Source organism: Dunckerocampus dactyliophorus, chromosome 17 (assembly GCF_027744805.1).
Source record: "Dunckerocampus dactyliophorus isolate RoL2022-P2 chromosome 17, RoL_Ddac_1.1, whole genome shotgun sequence".
Lineage (NCBI taxonomy): Eukaryota > Metazoa > Chordata > Actinopteri > Syngnathiformes > Syngnathidae > Dunckerocampus > Dunckerocampus dactyliophorus.
Genome location: NC_072835.1, coordinates 20,157,860 through 20,175,908, shown reverse-complemented (window position 1 = coordinate 20,175,908; position 18,049 = coordinate 20,157,860). Strand labels below are relative to the sequence as shown.

Below are 18,049 nucleotides of genomic sequence, written 5' to 3'. Positions count from 1 at the left end.
GTGCGTTCATTTCTCTTTTCTTACTTTTGTAACTTATGATGGAATCCCTGTGGTTTAAAGTGGAGTTATGGTTCACTGCTGTATAGGAAGAAGTCATGTTAAGCCCCACAATGGTCCAACTCTAAAAGGTCTTTGCAGTGGAACTGGAGAGAAGTCCAATTTCACTGCTAATCCCTCAATTTAGATTCATTTCAAGGGCAAAAGATGAACATAATGCCAGCTCGTAAGCTGCTTCTCTTGTTGGAAAAAATCTCAGACAGCAGCAAGGGGAGCCTAACGGAAGCATGTGTAATGTAATAGCATAGATTGAGAAACATAAAGAGAGGATACAGCTAATAATATGACTTATGGGAATCAATTATTTCCCTTCACAGTTGCTCACACATTTGACCTGAAACTGAGTGCAATAAGACACAGACTTATGGCAGTGTCTCATGTACACAAAGAGCAAAATACGACATGACTTCCTCGGTGGGAAGGGCGATATGGCAGAAAAAACACATTGGATTATATATTGCAGCTTCTGACGATAACGATATACAGTAATCCCTCGTTTACTGCGGTTAATCTGTGAATTTCCGCAAAGTAGGAAGAAAAGAAGACGATGAAGAGAATTAAAATCTCTATCGTAGCCCAAATTAGTATCACTTCTATCATATATCTTTTATATCGCACGATCCCACGTCGTAGTAGTTCTGTACAAATGTTTGTTTCTCACAGTTCTAGATGCATATCATCACAAGTTACAGCGACAAACCTGCTTCACGAATAAGCAACCAGCATTGGTATGACATCACGAATTTGATATCAGTTCGGCACGCTTGGAAAAATGAGCTTACTCTATTAGAATCAGTACCCGATAGAACCTGGTTTTACCATCATTACAGTGTCAACAGTGAGTAGAGCTGCAGTAGGAAAGGGGTATTTATGACTATTTTCCTGTCAAATCTTATTCTGGCATACCTGAACAGGCTATTCAGCGGTAAATCCTGAAGATTGTGAGGTTTAAATGGCAGCGTGAGCCATGTGATACACCACAAAAGCTTGCAACCTGTATAATAATAGTAATAACATTGGTACTAAAGGAGCTTTAAGAAGCATTTCAGGGGATCATACATCACTTGCAATGCTGTCACACTGTGATTTAAAGTGCATGACTTAGATGCTTCGGTGAAGAGACGGTGGCAAAAGAGAAAAGATGACGAATGGGTGACAGCAGGGGGCAATAGGACAGGTACAGATGATGTCTTTTGAGGCGGGAGAGTGACAAACAAGGATTACCGCGAGCATGTTGCACTTGCGAGCTCATTTCAAATAAAGTCGTCAAGGGCAGAAGACACAACCAGGTGAAAGTGAACTAATCACTGCTTTGAGACCGGAGGAGGATCAATGACCAATGACAGGAACAACAGTGGAGAGAAAAATCTTCACGGTGATCCCTTTGTGCCCAACTGTGACTTTTCACATCATTAATGTGTTGCTCTTTATTAAAAGGCACTGCATGGGGGCGCTAACCCTTGAAAACTGTATATTCTGCCCAGCCGTTGCAATCCCTTCTAATCCCCTTATGATGGAAATACAAGCAAGATCAGGATCTGTATGCCACTGGTGGAATCGTGGCCAAACAACCGCACACGATGCCAGAATCAATGAACAGACAAATACACGCACTTAAACAACTAAATTCAATCAATTTATTTTCAATCAGGCACAGTCTTCCGGTTTGTTTCTAACCCTGTTACAGTATCTGGCTATGTTTCTGTGGGTCTGCTCGTCCTTCCCTCATCTGTCTCACCCGTTTAGTTAGAAACCTGCCCTTGTGTGCTGCCAGCTGTGTCTGATCGGTGTGATTAAGTGTCTTTAGAATACCGCTCCGGGTGTTGTTTACACCCTTGTCATTGTCGTGGTTGATGTTGTCAGTGCCATAGTTATTGCTCCATTCTTCAAGTGAAATGAAATAAAGTTTTTCCAAAGTTTCCTACATGCCCTTGCGTCGGATTGCCCTGCATTTGTGTATATCAAGCTCCAACATTCACATGCACCTAATGTGCAAAACTAGAGCATCTCACATCCCAAGCTATTCAACTACACATCAACATGTGTGTTTGTGGTGGGGTGGTGGTGAGGGGGCTCACATTTACCTTAAAATGTTAAGACTGAACGGCTTGTTTAGGGCTCTATGATTTCCGCGCAGACAGAATAGCGGAATTGGCCAATAAAAACGGAATCTACTGTTAAAAAGCGGAATCTCGCAGAAATTGACATAATGTGAATGAAATGTGAGGGGAAAGAACGTTTGTGTGGAGAAGTATCTCCCCGGCGGACCGCTCAATCGTGGCGGAATCCCATCCAAAAAAAAAAAAAAACAGTCTGCCTCCTCCCGAACTAAACATGTCAAACCGCGACCTGAAACACTGGCAAATGTTGTCAAGAAAACTTTGAAACTCCTCTGTTACGGATCATGAATGGAACCTAGCAGGGTTCGCTCAGTTTATTCAGCGCATGCTAATGCGGCTGTGTGTGTGTGTGCGATTCAGGCTGTGTGTGTGAGTGTGTTTACACCGTGTTGTGTTTTACTGCTTGTTAATGGAAACGAGCGTTTTACGATGCCAGCTGACGTCGTGCAAGTTCTGAGTGAAATAAAAACGAGAGGGACGTTTATTCTTGCTCCCACTTTGTCTTAACTGTCAACAGACCTTCTCAACACACAGAACACACTTCCAGCCTTCAAAATAAGAGTCTAATTCTGTAAACAAAATCAGGGTGTCATAAAAAATATCTTAAATTCATAATGCAATTGGAATTGCATCAGTGACCATGTCTTCCTTAACCACAAGCACGGGCATTACAGTTTGTTAAGGATTTTGCATGTGTGCAAAGGCTGACATCCCATTAGAAAAGTTAGCTAAGCTGCATCCCTTTCTGAAATACTGGTTGAAGTTGGCCGATGATGTATTGCATCAATAAATGTAATGATTTTTGCATTTAATTAACAGACATTTTTTTCACTGTCACAAAAGTACACACTTTATGTTGGTAAAATACGTGTAAAAGAACGAAAAAACGGAATTGGCTGGCGACAGTCTAGGGTGTACCCCGCCTTTCCCCCAACGTCAGCTGGGATAGGCTCCAGCATAGCCCTGCAACCCTAGTAAGGACAAGCGGCATAAAAAATGGATGGATGGAGGCAAAAAACGGAATGTAAAAAATTTTAATGTAAAAAAACATAATATGGAAAAAAGTTAAACAGAATTTGCGAAAAAAAAATAACAGATTTCACAGGGCCCTACTTGCTGTGACAACTTCAGCTAGAACATCGTTGCGCTGCTCAACGGGAGCACTTCAGCTGGCATATGACATTCTTCAATTAACACGCAACAGCAACCCAGTGCCTTACCAGCACTGTGGCAAACACAACAACAGGCTCATTCACGGTGCGGGACAAAAAAAAAATAAACAACACAATACGGAGCAGGTAAGTCAACACACAACAACAATGAACTACCATTCTACGTGGGTAACAACGACTAATGTCGACATGTAACTTTAACTGTTATTTACTAAGTGCACGGTTCTCAAGGCATACTGTGTACTCCGGCAGCACCGACAGCACGCTGCATTGCAATTACATTTTGCCGCAAAACTGACAGCAACAAGCTGCAACTGTAATACCTGTAGAGCCAACAAAAGTGGATGTGACTTTCTGTAATTGACAATGACTGTAACCATGCATTCTGGTTTGGATTTGGACTTCTAGGGGATCTTGGTTGCATGCGTGTGTGCGCGCCCTGGTGTGGCAGCAAGAGCTATGTCTCATGCCCATGGGGAGCTAAAACAAAACTGTGAAATTTGCCGCTTGTTATTTCTGAGGAGCGACTCAGTATGGGGACTTTCGGCAAGACTAGACGAAGCCTACTGACGTAACTCACGTATCTGGATTCCTAGTATATGGCAGCTTAAATGATGTTCTCAGACTTTTTCTCTTCTCCCTCTGACAACAAAGTCTATCATTTCTCAAAGCAGTTTGAATGTGACAGCACCATAGAGTTAATTTATGGGTCAATATGAGCTTTCCACACCACACACTGAAGCTGAAAGCTGTGCTGGCCTGCGGCAGAGATGAAGACGGGAGCAGGACCTCTAAATCACAGCCTAGGAACATAAAGGACAGGAAGGAAAAAATTTTGTGGAGGTTGTCACATGGGAAGCTTGTATAGAGGCTACAAATATACATGTTCATGCTCACATCTGTCAATTTATTCCCTTTTAAGGAAATTTAAAGACCTTGCTTTAGGAGAAAGTGTCCAATGCATCAATGCCAACAGGACTCCCAGAAGATTAAAGACCCCAGGGTAGTATGAGGTGAAAAACACCGTGTAGCAGCAAGACACTTTAGGTAATTATGAATGGTCATAAAGAGCATAATTCATGGCACTAACAAGTTTGTTTTAGATGCGCCACAGTAAGACCACAGCATATCATAACTGTGAAAAAAAATAGAACGTTAGTACCAATTTTACTGATCAAATTGTTTCTCCATCAACAGCAGCATTTCATCAGAATGTGTAAGCGACTGTACCATCAGCACCTGTCTAAAATGTGAAGGTACCAATTTGTTCAAATGTAAATAGGGCCATCTGCTTCTTCTTGGAAGCAAGTTAAAAGTTGGGATATCCGCCAACGGATGAACCGACACAGCACAATAGAAGAACATAGATTTACATAACTCGGTGGAAGTATCTTGGAGTCATTTCTAAAGATGCAAATGGAGGGAGAAGCTGTTTTACCCAGGTCTGCAGGATAGAAATGGTCAACCTCCGGCGTGAGAACATAAGCTCAGATGGTCAGAACCAACCCAAGAATCACCAAGTCCCCCGGCCAGCAAAGAACCAGAATATACAGGGAACACTGCCAACAATTAAATGGATTCTGCATCATCATGAACTGAGAGGCTCCACACTGACACCTTCAGGTTTGGCTGAAGTGTACAGCTGAGCACAGAGACCAGAGAATGTTTACTAATTGATCAGATGGAGCAAAGACTGACCTCCTTGGCTACAACAACCAGAGAAAACCTTTAAGCGTGGTGGTGGTTTCATCATGTTGTGTGGCTGGTCTGGCTGCCAGTGGAACTGGTACATTGCACAAAGTGAATGTGATATTGATGGTGGACTACTCTAACGTAGCCTTAAGTCACCAGCTAGAAGGTTGTTACATGGATACCACTGACGATTTCCAACATCACAGTGACATTCATGATACAGCAGAACTTTTGAGGTTGTTCCAAGATGGTCGAAACCAACAGAATTAAAAGACAATCTGTTACAGAGCCCTCTGATTTCCACATTAATCGCGGATTTTGCCAATAAAAACGCAATCTACTGTTAAATGCGGAATCTCACGGAAATTGACAAATTGTGAATGAAATGCTGTCATCGTGAGGAGGAGGCACGTTTGTGTGGGGAAGTACTTCCCCGGTGGACCACTCAATCGCGGCGGAATGTCATTACAAATGCTAATATGTGGAAACGGCGACCTGAAACACCGGCGAAAGTTGCCGTAAAAATTCCAAAACTCATCTCTTACGAAGCGTGAATGGAAGCTAGCTGGGTTAGTATTGCATCAATTGTATTGCATCAATAAATGTAAGGGTTTTTACATGTAATTAACGGACATTTTATTCACTGTCATAAAAGTTCACAGTCTATGCTGGTAAAATACGTGGCAACGGTAAAAAAAAAAATGGAATTAAAAAAAAAATTTAACAGAAAAATTTGAATTTGTAAAAAAATAAACCAGATTTCATAGGGCCCTACCAGCATTACATCATAAAACTGTTATTGGTGCTCCAATCCAATATTTATATCAGATGTTGGTCTGATATCAGATATCAATATCAGACGCCTATGTCAGAACATATAGTATTTTATTATATCGACCATCATCTAAAATCTACAATATTAGCAGTCCAATGTATGCATGTGGACCCCACATCATCACAACAACATGCTAACAAGGATGGAGCAGGACCAACATTGGCCGCATGGCAGCACCCTTCGCCAAAGATCGAAAAACCATTGCAGCCAAGTGCAAAACCCGCCATCCACAAGTCCCCCACGGCGGCACAGAACAGGGGAAGTAGCGCCACAAAAAAAACGCATGAAGATCCTTGAAGGCCACGAAACTGGAAAAACAAACCTCCCGTATGTATGACTGAAGCTGATACTGGATCAAATTGAAATTGGTATTGGCCGATACTCAAGGCTGCAATATGGGTATCATACAGTATCATAAGTTATAGTGCTCAGGTTACATCCATCCTGTCACTTTGCACATCTACAGTAACGCCGATGAGGTTGTGTTGGATGTGTTTATATAGAAAACGTGCTATTTTAAGCTATTTGAACTACAGTACGTCAGGGGACTGAAGTAACATCTTTAAAAAAAAGTTGTTTTTTTACAGTGATTGATTTTGAGTGCGCAATCTCCCGCAGTCAGATAGGAGGGCCTGCCACAATGTTGTAGATTTTTCACTGTAGACATTAGGACACAAAAAGGAGAGTAAATAATAGGTGCAATTAAAGCTCCATCCTAGTTAGGTGTATAATGCATGCTGGTCCTGTGACACGGCTTAATGAGTTATCTCAGACTCCTCATTAAGAGTATTAATGACAGCGGTGCGGTTAAATTGTCTACCTTGAAAATAGTCTCTTATGTAAATTACCACATGATCCCTTTTCACACCACAGAGGGTTAACATTCGGGGAAAAGGGGCCTCATATATACCTGCCACAGACGTATTTTCCATTTTACAAATAAATCATGGTTCGGCGGGTCACTGATGAACCGTGACCTCCGCCTCACTGTACGCCACAAAACTCATAAATAAATGCTAAGTGTGAAAGCAGCGTCCAGCACATGGAATCTAATTTCAGAAGGATCTCGTGGGTAGATAGCAAAACATGAAGATAGCAAAAGAAAATGCTTTCTTTACAAATGTTGTAGCCATCCAGCACCAACGAGAGAGAACAAAATGAATCCATGTCAGGCATTTGTAAAGTGTGGCTGCGGTGAAATGCTCCTTAGGGTTTTTGACACCGCACAGCTCTGCGCTATGTATCAAAGTTTATCTCATTAACCACAGAGCCTGATGAGAGGAACTGATGATGCAACTCGATGTTATCATTGAGGTACTGATGTAGAGCAGGCGTCAATTCCCAGCGAAACAAAAGCAACGACGTGAACAGAGGAAAGAGAATGTGAAACAAACATGTTTTTTTGTTTGTTTTGTTTTTTGATCATGCTAGTTTCAAAAACATATGCAAGCAAGATGGAACACAGATGTTTGACAGAAAGCAAGCACTGAGCACAGTGCTCGTTGTGCATTGAATGGCGAGGACACTGCAGACGTAATAATACAACAATAAATATATTTGAAATGTACCTTAGAGGTACTCATCGATTCTTTCAGTCCTTTCTACATTCATGAAAATTGTGTTGACAAATCCGTATGATTTAATTTGGACGTCACCAATTCAATATTAATTTTGATCATGTAATGATAAGTTCACGCCAGCAGAGGGTGTGTCATGGTGCCAAGTGATTCAGTGGAGGGACTGGATCTGTTAACTTCAGCCATGCACCTGATTAATAAACAGTTCAAACATGAGAAGACGCCAACTTTGGATCTCTCTCTATTTTTATTGGCTACACGGTGCTCCGTGTCTTTCGCCATCAAACAGACAGAAAGAGTTCACTCTGTGCACTGGTTTCAGCACAAATATGGTGTGTGTTCACAGACTGTGTAGTTTAACACATCGCAAAAGAAACGCTGCTCTTTAATACAGTTGAAAAGCGAGCATGTCAGCATATGCTGCAAACGTTTTAGAGAATTGCCTGTGAGAAAATACATGTCATCAACGGAATTCACAATTTTACAGAGCAAAAGATGACATATCAAAGGAAATATTCCATCATATATTATCATAAGATTACCGGTTTATTTGGTCTACAAAATGTTGACAATAATACCCCTTTAGCATCAGTTTGTGGGACAATAAACATTTCAAAACACAACTGCGTTGTTTTGTGACGTGGTTAAATTAAAAAAAGTTTGTTCTTTCATTCATTTTTTCATTGTACTTTTCTTAAAATTAACATGAAAATCTCGTCTCGGCTTGCTCTCGTGGAGTCATCCCTTGTTACATCGTGGTTCAACCATCGCTCCCTCATGCTATCGCATTTTGAAAAAAATAAATCATTAATAGAGGACCGCTGTTATGTGGTTGAATATGGCCTATTATTAGTCCAAAAATATTGAAAGACAAGTTATATGTACAGTAGTATTCTGGTCAGTAGTCAGTAATGTCACATTGATGAGACAAGACATTAGATTAGATTAGATTAGATTAGATTAGATTAGATTAGATTAGATTACTTTAACACTGCATAGAGGCAGTCATGGCATGTCCGACATGGCATAGCGAAAAATGCTCTCCTCCCATTCCTTGTGGAAGTGGTAAGTTTTTGGCTTCTTACTTTGTCCTTCCCCGCTCCGGTTGACACACTTTACGTTTAGAACAAATAAATTAGACGCTAACTAGTTAGCTCTGTAGCATGCTATGTTTAAAGCCGCGGCCCTCTCTTGTGTCCCTGTAGTGACACCGTAGCCTGCGCATTACAATTGAGCGATGTGTTGTAAACAAAGAAGAATAGTAAAGATGACGACAAGAGTGTTATTTCACGTCTACAGGGCTCTAATAATTGTAAAACTCCTATTTAGAAAGTCATAAACAGATTTTCTAAGATCTAACTACGGAAATATTCCATTTATTCATATTGAATCCTACTCCGTGGAAATTCACTTATCACGGTCGGGTCTGGAACCAATTAAGTGTGAACCATGTTGTAGTCAATATGCATTCTTTACACTGTATTCTTTACTTGCGTATCTTGCTTGCTGCTGTAACAAGTGAATTTCCCCGCTGTGGGATAAATAAAGTACAAATACAAATACAAATACAAATACAATCCAAATAAATGAGGGACGACTATTACATTTGATCTCGCCGGGATGTACGGGATATCCGCATCAACAATAACTTCCATCCATTCGTCATTTATATGTATTTGTCATTGTTTTCTGTATGTAAAACTATAATTACTCTCTGCAAAATGTCTTTTTTGTTAATATTTTTGGGCATCTGGAATGGATTCTCTAGTTTTACTTGATTTCCAATCGGGCAAATTGCCTCGGTTTTCCTCTGACCTTTTGGAACAAACTGATAATGAAAACCGAGGTACCACTGTATATCAGCTATGTATATGTATACGTATATGTATATGTATATGTATATGTATATGTATATGTCTGATGCAGTTCTACCTGTTGTCAAGTGAATGACGGATGCTATTTTATCATCATCTTTTTTCGATGGATTTAGCCTGTGATGTACAATCAGCATCAGGCTCTGCCCTGTTAGTTATGATAATGAGAATGAGAATAGGTATTTTGAATAATTAGCAGACAGTTTTCTCACTCACTTCAGGGTATCTGACTTTGTTATGTCCAACTGACGAGGTTTTGTAACAGTTTTTGTGTGTGGAACATGAAGTACACATAGAAGAAAAAGCATGGGAGTAGTTCATGTTTTCTATGTCCCTCTCCCACAGAGATATTGATAAAGGAAGTGGTAATTAGAGAATTGCTCTCAGAGAATTGCTTATTTTTGTATCAGGGTGTAAAACCTTTTTTGCAACTTCTCTTTCGGAAAAGAGCAGAGCAATACATGACGGCAAGAGCGTCCACAAAATAACACTGGACGAAACACACTGAGGTACACAGCAGCCAAAAGAGTGTGTGGTGTTTAACAGACCAAAAGGAAAAGTGGCACTGACCTGTGAGCACGGCCTTGGCGGATGGTTCAGCGAGGTCCAGCGCAGACTTGCCGTCTGTGTTGCGGATGTTGGGGTCGGCTCCGTGCTGCAGCAGCACTGTGCAACAACAGGGCAGACACAAACAGTAGCTCAGCTCCTGAACTGACATGCAAACTCCCTGGCACACACTTCGACCCAGTCCTCGCCCCCTTGAACCATATCCTAGCGCTGCTCTCCCTGGACCACCACGCTGCTCCTGAACTATCCCTCCTTCTCCTCCCGCAAGTCCTCCTGCTTCCCATGTCTCCCCTTCTCCAGCTGCTCCTCCTCTGTTGCTAGCGCTGCTCCCTCGCCTGCCCCCAGTTGCCCCCGTCCTGTGAGCCATGCTGCTGATGTAAACAGACATGCCACCACAAGAGCAGCAAGGGCTAGGCTACACGGCACACCGCCACAGAAACAACCGACGGAGCAAAGCGGCTGCGTGACCGCCTCGGAAACACATCGCACTCCCGTGGACTGGGAGGAGGAAGCCGAGGGGAATGAACACAAACACAACCACACAAAAAAATGGTCCGGCGGGAGAAAGCTGCGGCTACAACTAATCGAGGTGGCAGCGCTGACGAGGCAGGCGGGCAGTGCGAGTGGAGAGACTCTCGCCTCTCTGACTGACTGAGAGATGCAGCGGAGAGCAAGATGAAAGAGGTGGAGGGGGGGTAATAGATGAGGGGGTTACGAGAAGATTGGAGCGAGAGCAAAACAAAACAAGAAAGTGTTGTTTGGGTGCAATAGAGACAGTACATGACTAACAATCATTCATTAACACTGGTTCAATTAAACGACCATTTGGACTGGTTTCAATACATTTTCATCAAGTGTCATGACTCTGAATGGGGTCAGTGTATTTTACATTTCATACAGAGCAGTGATTCAACTGTGACATTTGCGTGTATAATCAAACTCGTACTCATAGCGCTATTGCTTTTGTAGTCATTTCCTTCTGCTGTATCTTCCCAACTCTGCCTAGCAACAAGTGGCCGTGCAAACATGTGATGCAATGGTGGAAAAGGTAAGTTAAAGATAACGCCTGTCACAGAATAGCAGCCATACAGTGTTTTACAGTTGATAATTAGAGATATAGTCCAAAATATGATATATAAAAAATGAACGGGGCACAGTGAAGACAGAAAAACAAGTAGAAGTCTGCTTGAAACCCTCCAAATTACTGTATTAAAGACTCATGTTGTTCTATGGTGCATGATCTGTTTAATGGTTTGATCGGTCATTTTTATTGCTGTAGAGAAGCATTGTAATCAGATTCGCCGTTTCACTCAAATTCAACCAATCCCCTGCAAATTATGCACGGCCTCACAAATTTCTCCAATCCCCGCAACCTCCCCACACATTTTGGTCAATCATTGTCATTTCCGCCAATCGAATTCGTCCCCGAGTAGCACTCAAACACGCACGTCAACTGTCTAACCAAGGGGCATCCAAAAGCCTAATGAGTATCAGCTTTGGTCTTTGCACTTTTTCACATTCTGGCTGTTTTTTTTTTAAATTTATAATATAAATAAATTTATATTTCACCTTTCTTATTAAATATTCTATATACATTTTTTTTCATAAATCTTATGACTTTATTCCCATGATATTTTGACTTTATGCCCATAATGTTATAACTTTTTCTTCAACCTAATTTTCAAAAAATTACATTTTCATTTTGTTTAGTTTTGTTTCTCATATTACAACTTAAAATATTTTTTTTTCTTCAATACGTAAACTCTATGCTACTAAAATAACATTTTTCCTCATAATACTACGATTTTATTCTTGTAAAACTGCAACTTTATTATTTTTTTCTCTCTGTATTTTGACTTTATTTTTGTAAAATTACAGTTGTTTTTTTTTCCAGTTCGGTTTTTTTTCTAACAATTTCAACTTTCTTCTTGTACATTTTTTTCTCGCAATATTATGACTTTATTCCCATAATATTTTTTTACTTTATTCTCATAATATTAGAACTTTTTCCCAACCTAATTAAAAAAGAAAAATATATATTTTTTGTTTCTCATACTGTACTGTATATTACGACTTCAAAAAAATGACATCTCTTTTCTTGAATATTTCGACTTTATGCTACTAAAATAATGTTATTTTTCCTCATAATATTACATTATTCTCGTAAAATCGCAACCTTTTTTCATTATTGTGTATATGCACTCTCCTACAATGGTTAGTTTGGGAGCACCTGTTGTGTATATGTGTGTATAAAAACAGCCGTGGGCCGGAAATGGCTGATATTTGCTATGCATGCATACAGTATGTGTGAATTCATTACGTGGGCAAAAATGGCAGCAGATGCAACAAACTGTAGGTAACAGAGATGTAGGTAAATTTACATTAGGCCTACAGATGCACTTTATTCCAAATATTCCATATTCCATATTCCAAAAAGATATTGGAAATAGGCATATGCGTACACTGTATATACTGTAGTATCTCACAAAAGTTTTCATTAGAGTACATCTACCGCCTACAAATTAGAATGAACAAATTGGTTTGAAATTGCCTAACCGATGTCATCATTTTGAACGTACAGCATCTACAAATACCCCACCACACCCTAACCGTAACTAATATTCATCATATTCAAAACAGCTGACTTCAACTCATTGATGATGTGGCAGAGGAGACACTAGAAATAAACAGCGTGGCGACAAAGGATGTCAACATCTTTGTCATTGTTTGTTTCGTTTCTGCAGGGCTGTTTGATGCGAGTCAGTTTAGAGTTAGAGTCATTAAATGTGGCAGCAATTTGAATTGTATGTTGCCGTAATTAACGGGTTGCACAGTGTTCTTCGGCAGTCGCGTTGCCATAATTAAGGGGCTGCAAAACGTTCTTCCACAGCTTCCATTGTGCATCAATTGGGCAAAAGAGGGCTTGTGAATTAAATGGCAACAATTAGACCAGGGGTGTCCATACTTTTTCCAGCAAGGGCCACATACTGAAAATTGAAGGGCTACGAGGGCCACTTTCATTAGATATGCTAAGAAGTAAGTTATGCTGTACGTATGTGGTTCATGAAAAAACTGCATCTCAGCTTTGTGATACAGGTGAAAAAGTATATCATTAGTATCGACTTTGCTATTTTACTCTTTTTTTTTCCTCCATTTTTGCTGCTGTTGTTTTTATTATAGTTTCCAAATATTTAAATAATATTCTTAAATTGTTTTCTTTAATATTATGAGTTTATTCCCATAATACGTTGAATTTACTCCCATGATAAAATGAATTAATATTTCAACTCTATGCTACTAATATGACATTATTTTTTGTCATAATATTACAAGCTTATTCTCATCAGGATGTGACTTTTTTGCGTTATTATTTTGAATTTATTCTCTTTATTTCCATAATAGTGTGAATTTATTTTTGAAACATAACTTTTCCCCCAACCTAATTTACCAAAAATGTGCACCTTTATTCAGTTTTTTTTTGTTTCTCACATTACAACTCTAAAAAAAAATTTTTTTTTTATATTTCAACCATAGGCTACAAAAATTACATTATATTTCCTCATAATATTACAACATTAAATTATGTATTTTCTCGTTAGATTACAACTTTTTTCTTTTAATATTTTGACTTAATTCTTGTAAAATTACTGTTGATTTTTTCCATTTTTGCAGATTTTTTCGTGCTAAATTCTGTTTTAAGAATGTGCCGCAGACTCCCCGGGTCGCACTTTGGACACCCCATTAGAGCTATTGCAAGAGACCTTCAATAAGTTTAGAAAAAACGGGCCTAGTACAGCAGTGCTTCTCAACTATCCTCACCACGCACCACTATTTGAGAATACACACGCCTCAACTAATGCTGCATCATTTACCCACTGTACCGAAAATGCACCGAACCCTATGTAGGTACTGAACAGTGATTATAGCGTACCATTTCACCCCTCATGTCCAAGTATAATAAGAAAAGATGATGCATTTATGAAATGTTGAGCTAGTAATTATGCAAACTCCCACTGAAATGACAACGCAGCAAACTCAATTTTACTGTGTCTTCTTATGTCAAGCTAACCCATCGTAAAAAGCTGTGCACGGGCTTTTGCAAATGCGCGAAAAGTCAATATTCCAACTGCTTTGACCTCTTCCAACTGTTGTGACTACTGAGGAGCTACCAAAGGGTGCAGCTCCCTGACAAGTACGCACGTCAACCTCTACAGAGCTCAGCTGCAGAGAAGCACCGAAGCATGTGTGTGTGTGTGTGTGTGTGTGTGTGACTGCCCCAGCACTGACGCACACCTTCCGTCACCCACTCAGCTCTCGATATAAATATATTTTTGCCTTAGCAAAGATCCCACTCTTTCACACACACACACACACGTGCACGCAGGCACGCAGGAGTGAGCACAGTCAGTACATCCACAATGACCTGAACCACACTTTCTATTTGGTCCCCTTGTGGGTTGTGATTTCCTCTGAGGCCTTTTCGGACAACATGAATTCTCGATGCTTTCATGTGGTGGCACGGCTCAGATGGTAGAGTGCTTATCTCGTTACCTGAGGGCCAATTCAATCCCCATCTGCCCATTCCCAAGAAACTTTCAGCAAAATACTGAAACGTTTTGAGTACTTTGAAGGTTGAAAAATGCAAGTGAAAGCCTATTTAATGAACATAATTCAATAGCAGCTAATGCAGTATGATAAAACAGTAAGAGTAAGCATGGTGGCCGAGTGGTTAGCATGTTGGCCACACAGTCAGGAGATCTGGAAGATCTGTGTTCGAATCTCCGTTGGGCATTTCTGTGTGGAGTTTGCATGATTCCCCGTGCGTGCGTGCGTGCGTTTTCTCCGGGTACTCCGGTTTCCTCCCACAATCCAAAAACGTGCATGTTAGGTTAATTGGCGACTCTAAATTACCCTTAGGTATGAAAGTGAGTATGAATGGTTGCTTGTCTATATGTGCCCTGCGATTGACTGGCCAGGGTGTACCCCGCCTGTCGCCCAAATTTAGCTGGGATAGGCTGCAGCATAGCCCCGCGACCCTAATGAAGCGGCATAGATAATGGATGGATGGAATTATGTGCATAACAAAAAAATGAGCTGCTTACTGCACTTTGGGCGTACACTAAAATTTGGTTTAAGATCCTAAAAAAAAACAAAAACGAGGTGTTACACCTTTGTGGTTATATCAACATTTGGTAAAAGAGTGGGGAGAGACCAAGCCAGTGGGGACAAGATCTGGGCAGATGAACTCAATCTGTTTTTCAACAGATTTGAGTCTGCCCCCAACCCCCCCACCCACTCACCACTCTTCACCCCAACATCCCCATCCAAGCCATCCTCTACCCCCCTCTCCATAACTGATGATCAGGTGAGGAGTCAACTGAAGAAGATCAAGGCAAGGAAGGCCCCGGGACCGGACGGCATCAGCCCTAGAATCCTCAAGGACTGTGCTGACCAGCTCTGTGGAGTTCTCAGGCACTTGTTCAATCTCAGCCTGAGCCTGGAGAAAGTCCCGGCCCTGTGGAAGACCTCCTGTGTGGTCCCGATACCAAAGACACCGCGTCCCAAGGAGCCTAACCACTTCAGGCCTGTTGCCTTGACCTCTCACCTGATGAAGACCATGGAGAGGATTATCCTGCAGCACCTGCGACCCCTGGTGGGCACTCAGCTGGACCCCCTGCAGTTTACTTACCGGCCTCGGATCGGAGTAGACGACGCAGTGATCTATCTGCTGCACAGATCACTGCTACACCTGGAGGACAGCGGGAGCGCTGTGAGGGTCATGTTTTTTGACTTCTCCAGTGCCTTTAACACCATCCAGCCGTCACTACTCAGAGTGAAGATGGAGAGTGTGGGAGTAGACCAACACATGACTGCATGGGTTATAGACGACCTCACCAACAGACCACAGTATGTGAGGCTCCGTCACTGTGTGTCTGACATGGTACTCTGCAGCAAAGGTGCCCCTCAGGGTACGGTGCTCTCCTCTTTTCTCTTCACCCTCTACACCTCGGACTTCACACACAACTCTACACAGTGTCACATCCAGAAGTTCTCCGACGACACAGCCATCGTTGGTTGTGTTTCAGAGGGGAATGATCTGGAATACAGGATGGTCATCAGGGACTTTGTCAGCTGGAGTGAGCTTAACCAGCTACAACTCAACACCAGCAAGACAAAAGAGGAGATCATTAACTTCCAGAGGAAAACATCTCACTTCACACCGGTGAACATCCAGGGAGCGGACATTGAGTTGGTAGACAGCTACAAATTCCTGGGTGTTCACCTTAACAACAAACTGGACTGGTCCGTCAACACCCACGCCCTCCACAAGAAGGGCCAAAGTCACCTCCACCTGCTGAGGAGACTGAGGTCCTTTGGTGTGTGCAGGACTCTTTTACAGACCTTTTATGACTCTGTGGTGACCTCAGCCATCTTCTATGCTGTAGTCTGCTGGAGAGGGGGCAGCACGGACGGGGACAGGAGCAGGATCAATAGGCTGATCAGGAGAGCGAGCTCTGTCCTGGACTGTCCTCTGGACTCCGTGGAGGAAGTTGGGGAGAGAAGGATGTTGGCTAAGCTGACATCCATCATGGACAACACCTTTCACCCGCTACATGACACTGTGGGTTCCCTTAGCAGCTCCTTCAGCAGCAGACTGTTACACCCACGGTGTAAGAAGGAGAGGTTCCGCAGGTCCTTAATACCGACCGCTGTCAGGCTCTACAACACCTGCACCACCTGAACCATGTTGTAGTCGCTATGTATTCTTTACTTGCGTATCTTGCTTGCTGCTGTAACAAGTGAATTTCCCTGCTGTGGGATAAATAAAGCACAATACAATACAATACAATACAATTTGGCTTTTTGCTCTATTTTTCTCCATTTTTGCTGTATTTTTTTGTTTGATTTTATTCTACAATGTGCCACAGCCCAGTTAAAAAATGAGCCGCTGGCTGCACTTTGGAATTATGGTCCAATTTGTTTCAAAATGCTAAAAAAACTGAGATATTGAACCTTACTGGTTACATCGACATTTGGCTTTTTGCTCTATTTTTCCTCTTGCTGAGCTGCAGCTGTGAGACGCTGTCTTTCTCTTCTCCGACAGATATCTGCAGCTGTGTGCCTGATGGACAGCACTTCATGACCTTCCCCTCCCGCTCAAAGTCAAACATCGGGTCATTAACATTATTGTTTTTTTTTGCATTATACATTATATTTTTCATGCAAAGACCCACGACCCAATGAAATTTTAGCAGATGAGAATTACTGGTTGACTGAGTCTAGGAATGGGCATCTGACATATTTTCCATGCTCTATATGGGGAAATAATCAATTCATTGTTGTTTTTTTTACACTGTTTCATTGTTCTGAGTCACTATGGTGCAAAATAATGTAACAGTCTGTCCTGTATCACCCACTGGTGAAAGGCATAAGCAGCACGATGCAAGAAAGGGTAGCACTGCTGCCTCACAAGCAACTCTCTGGCTCAAACATGAAACGCTCTTAACACACCAGAGTTTACAAATAAAGCTGTGTTGAAAAAAGTGCTGACACAAGTTCTGGCTCTGGTCCCTACGTGATAGATGATGTACCTTTCCTTTCGATAATGACTTCATGGTGTGCTGTTAACTGTTGATGAATAGCATCTTACAGCAGTTGTGCCAAAATGGAGTGCAGTACTGGGCTTGAGGTTCAGAGATGATTGAAGCTGCCCCCCCCCCCCCCGCCCCCCCCCCCCCCCCCCCCGACCGCATGCAAAACTCCGGTCAAATAGTCCCATTCTTTTGTGCTGCTTTGTGCAATTAAATTAAACGCTTTCATTTTTGACTTATCGGTTCTTTTATAGATCAATTAAAGTTCACCCAGCGCCCCCCCCGAAGCGCAAATTGGCGAGGGATGACTGTATTTTAAGCAATGCCCGTTGTCAGTGCACCAATATGGCATCCTGCCCTCGAAATTACTGTCGAAAGCAAATCTTTTTGTCAATCATACTTTAGGTTTTCCAACATCTTTCTCTGCCAAGTTTGACCTTGCTCCTGATGAAATGTGGGGCTAAGAGGGCGATTAATTCCACGCTCAAGTTGTCTGAACCCCAGAGAAGAGGACAGACAGTCCATCAAAAAAACCACAGTCCATTTGGCCGTCAGTCTGCTGC

At 41.7% G+C, this 18,049-nt stretch overlaps 1 protein-coding gene across 3 annotated transcripts in view; it reads right to left on the bottom strand.

Moving 5' to 3' along the window:
* The window catches only part of LOC129169722 (poly [ADP-ribose] polymerase tankyrase-1), an 84,620-nt gene that overhangs the window by 60,999 nt on the left and 5,572 nt on the right, over window positions 1-18,049 (bottom strand). For all 3 annotated transcript variants that reach the window (XR_008566464.1, XM_054756397.1, XM_054756398.1), the window contains exon 4: window positions 9,898-9,993. Coding sequence is in view for 2 of the 3 variants with exons in the window: in XM_054756397.1 (XP_054612372.1) it covers window positions 9,898-9,993 (96 nt within the window). In the remaining variant the exon portion in view is untranslated. The remainder of the gene's footprint in view (window positions 1-9,897; window positions 9,994-18,049) is intronic.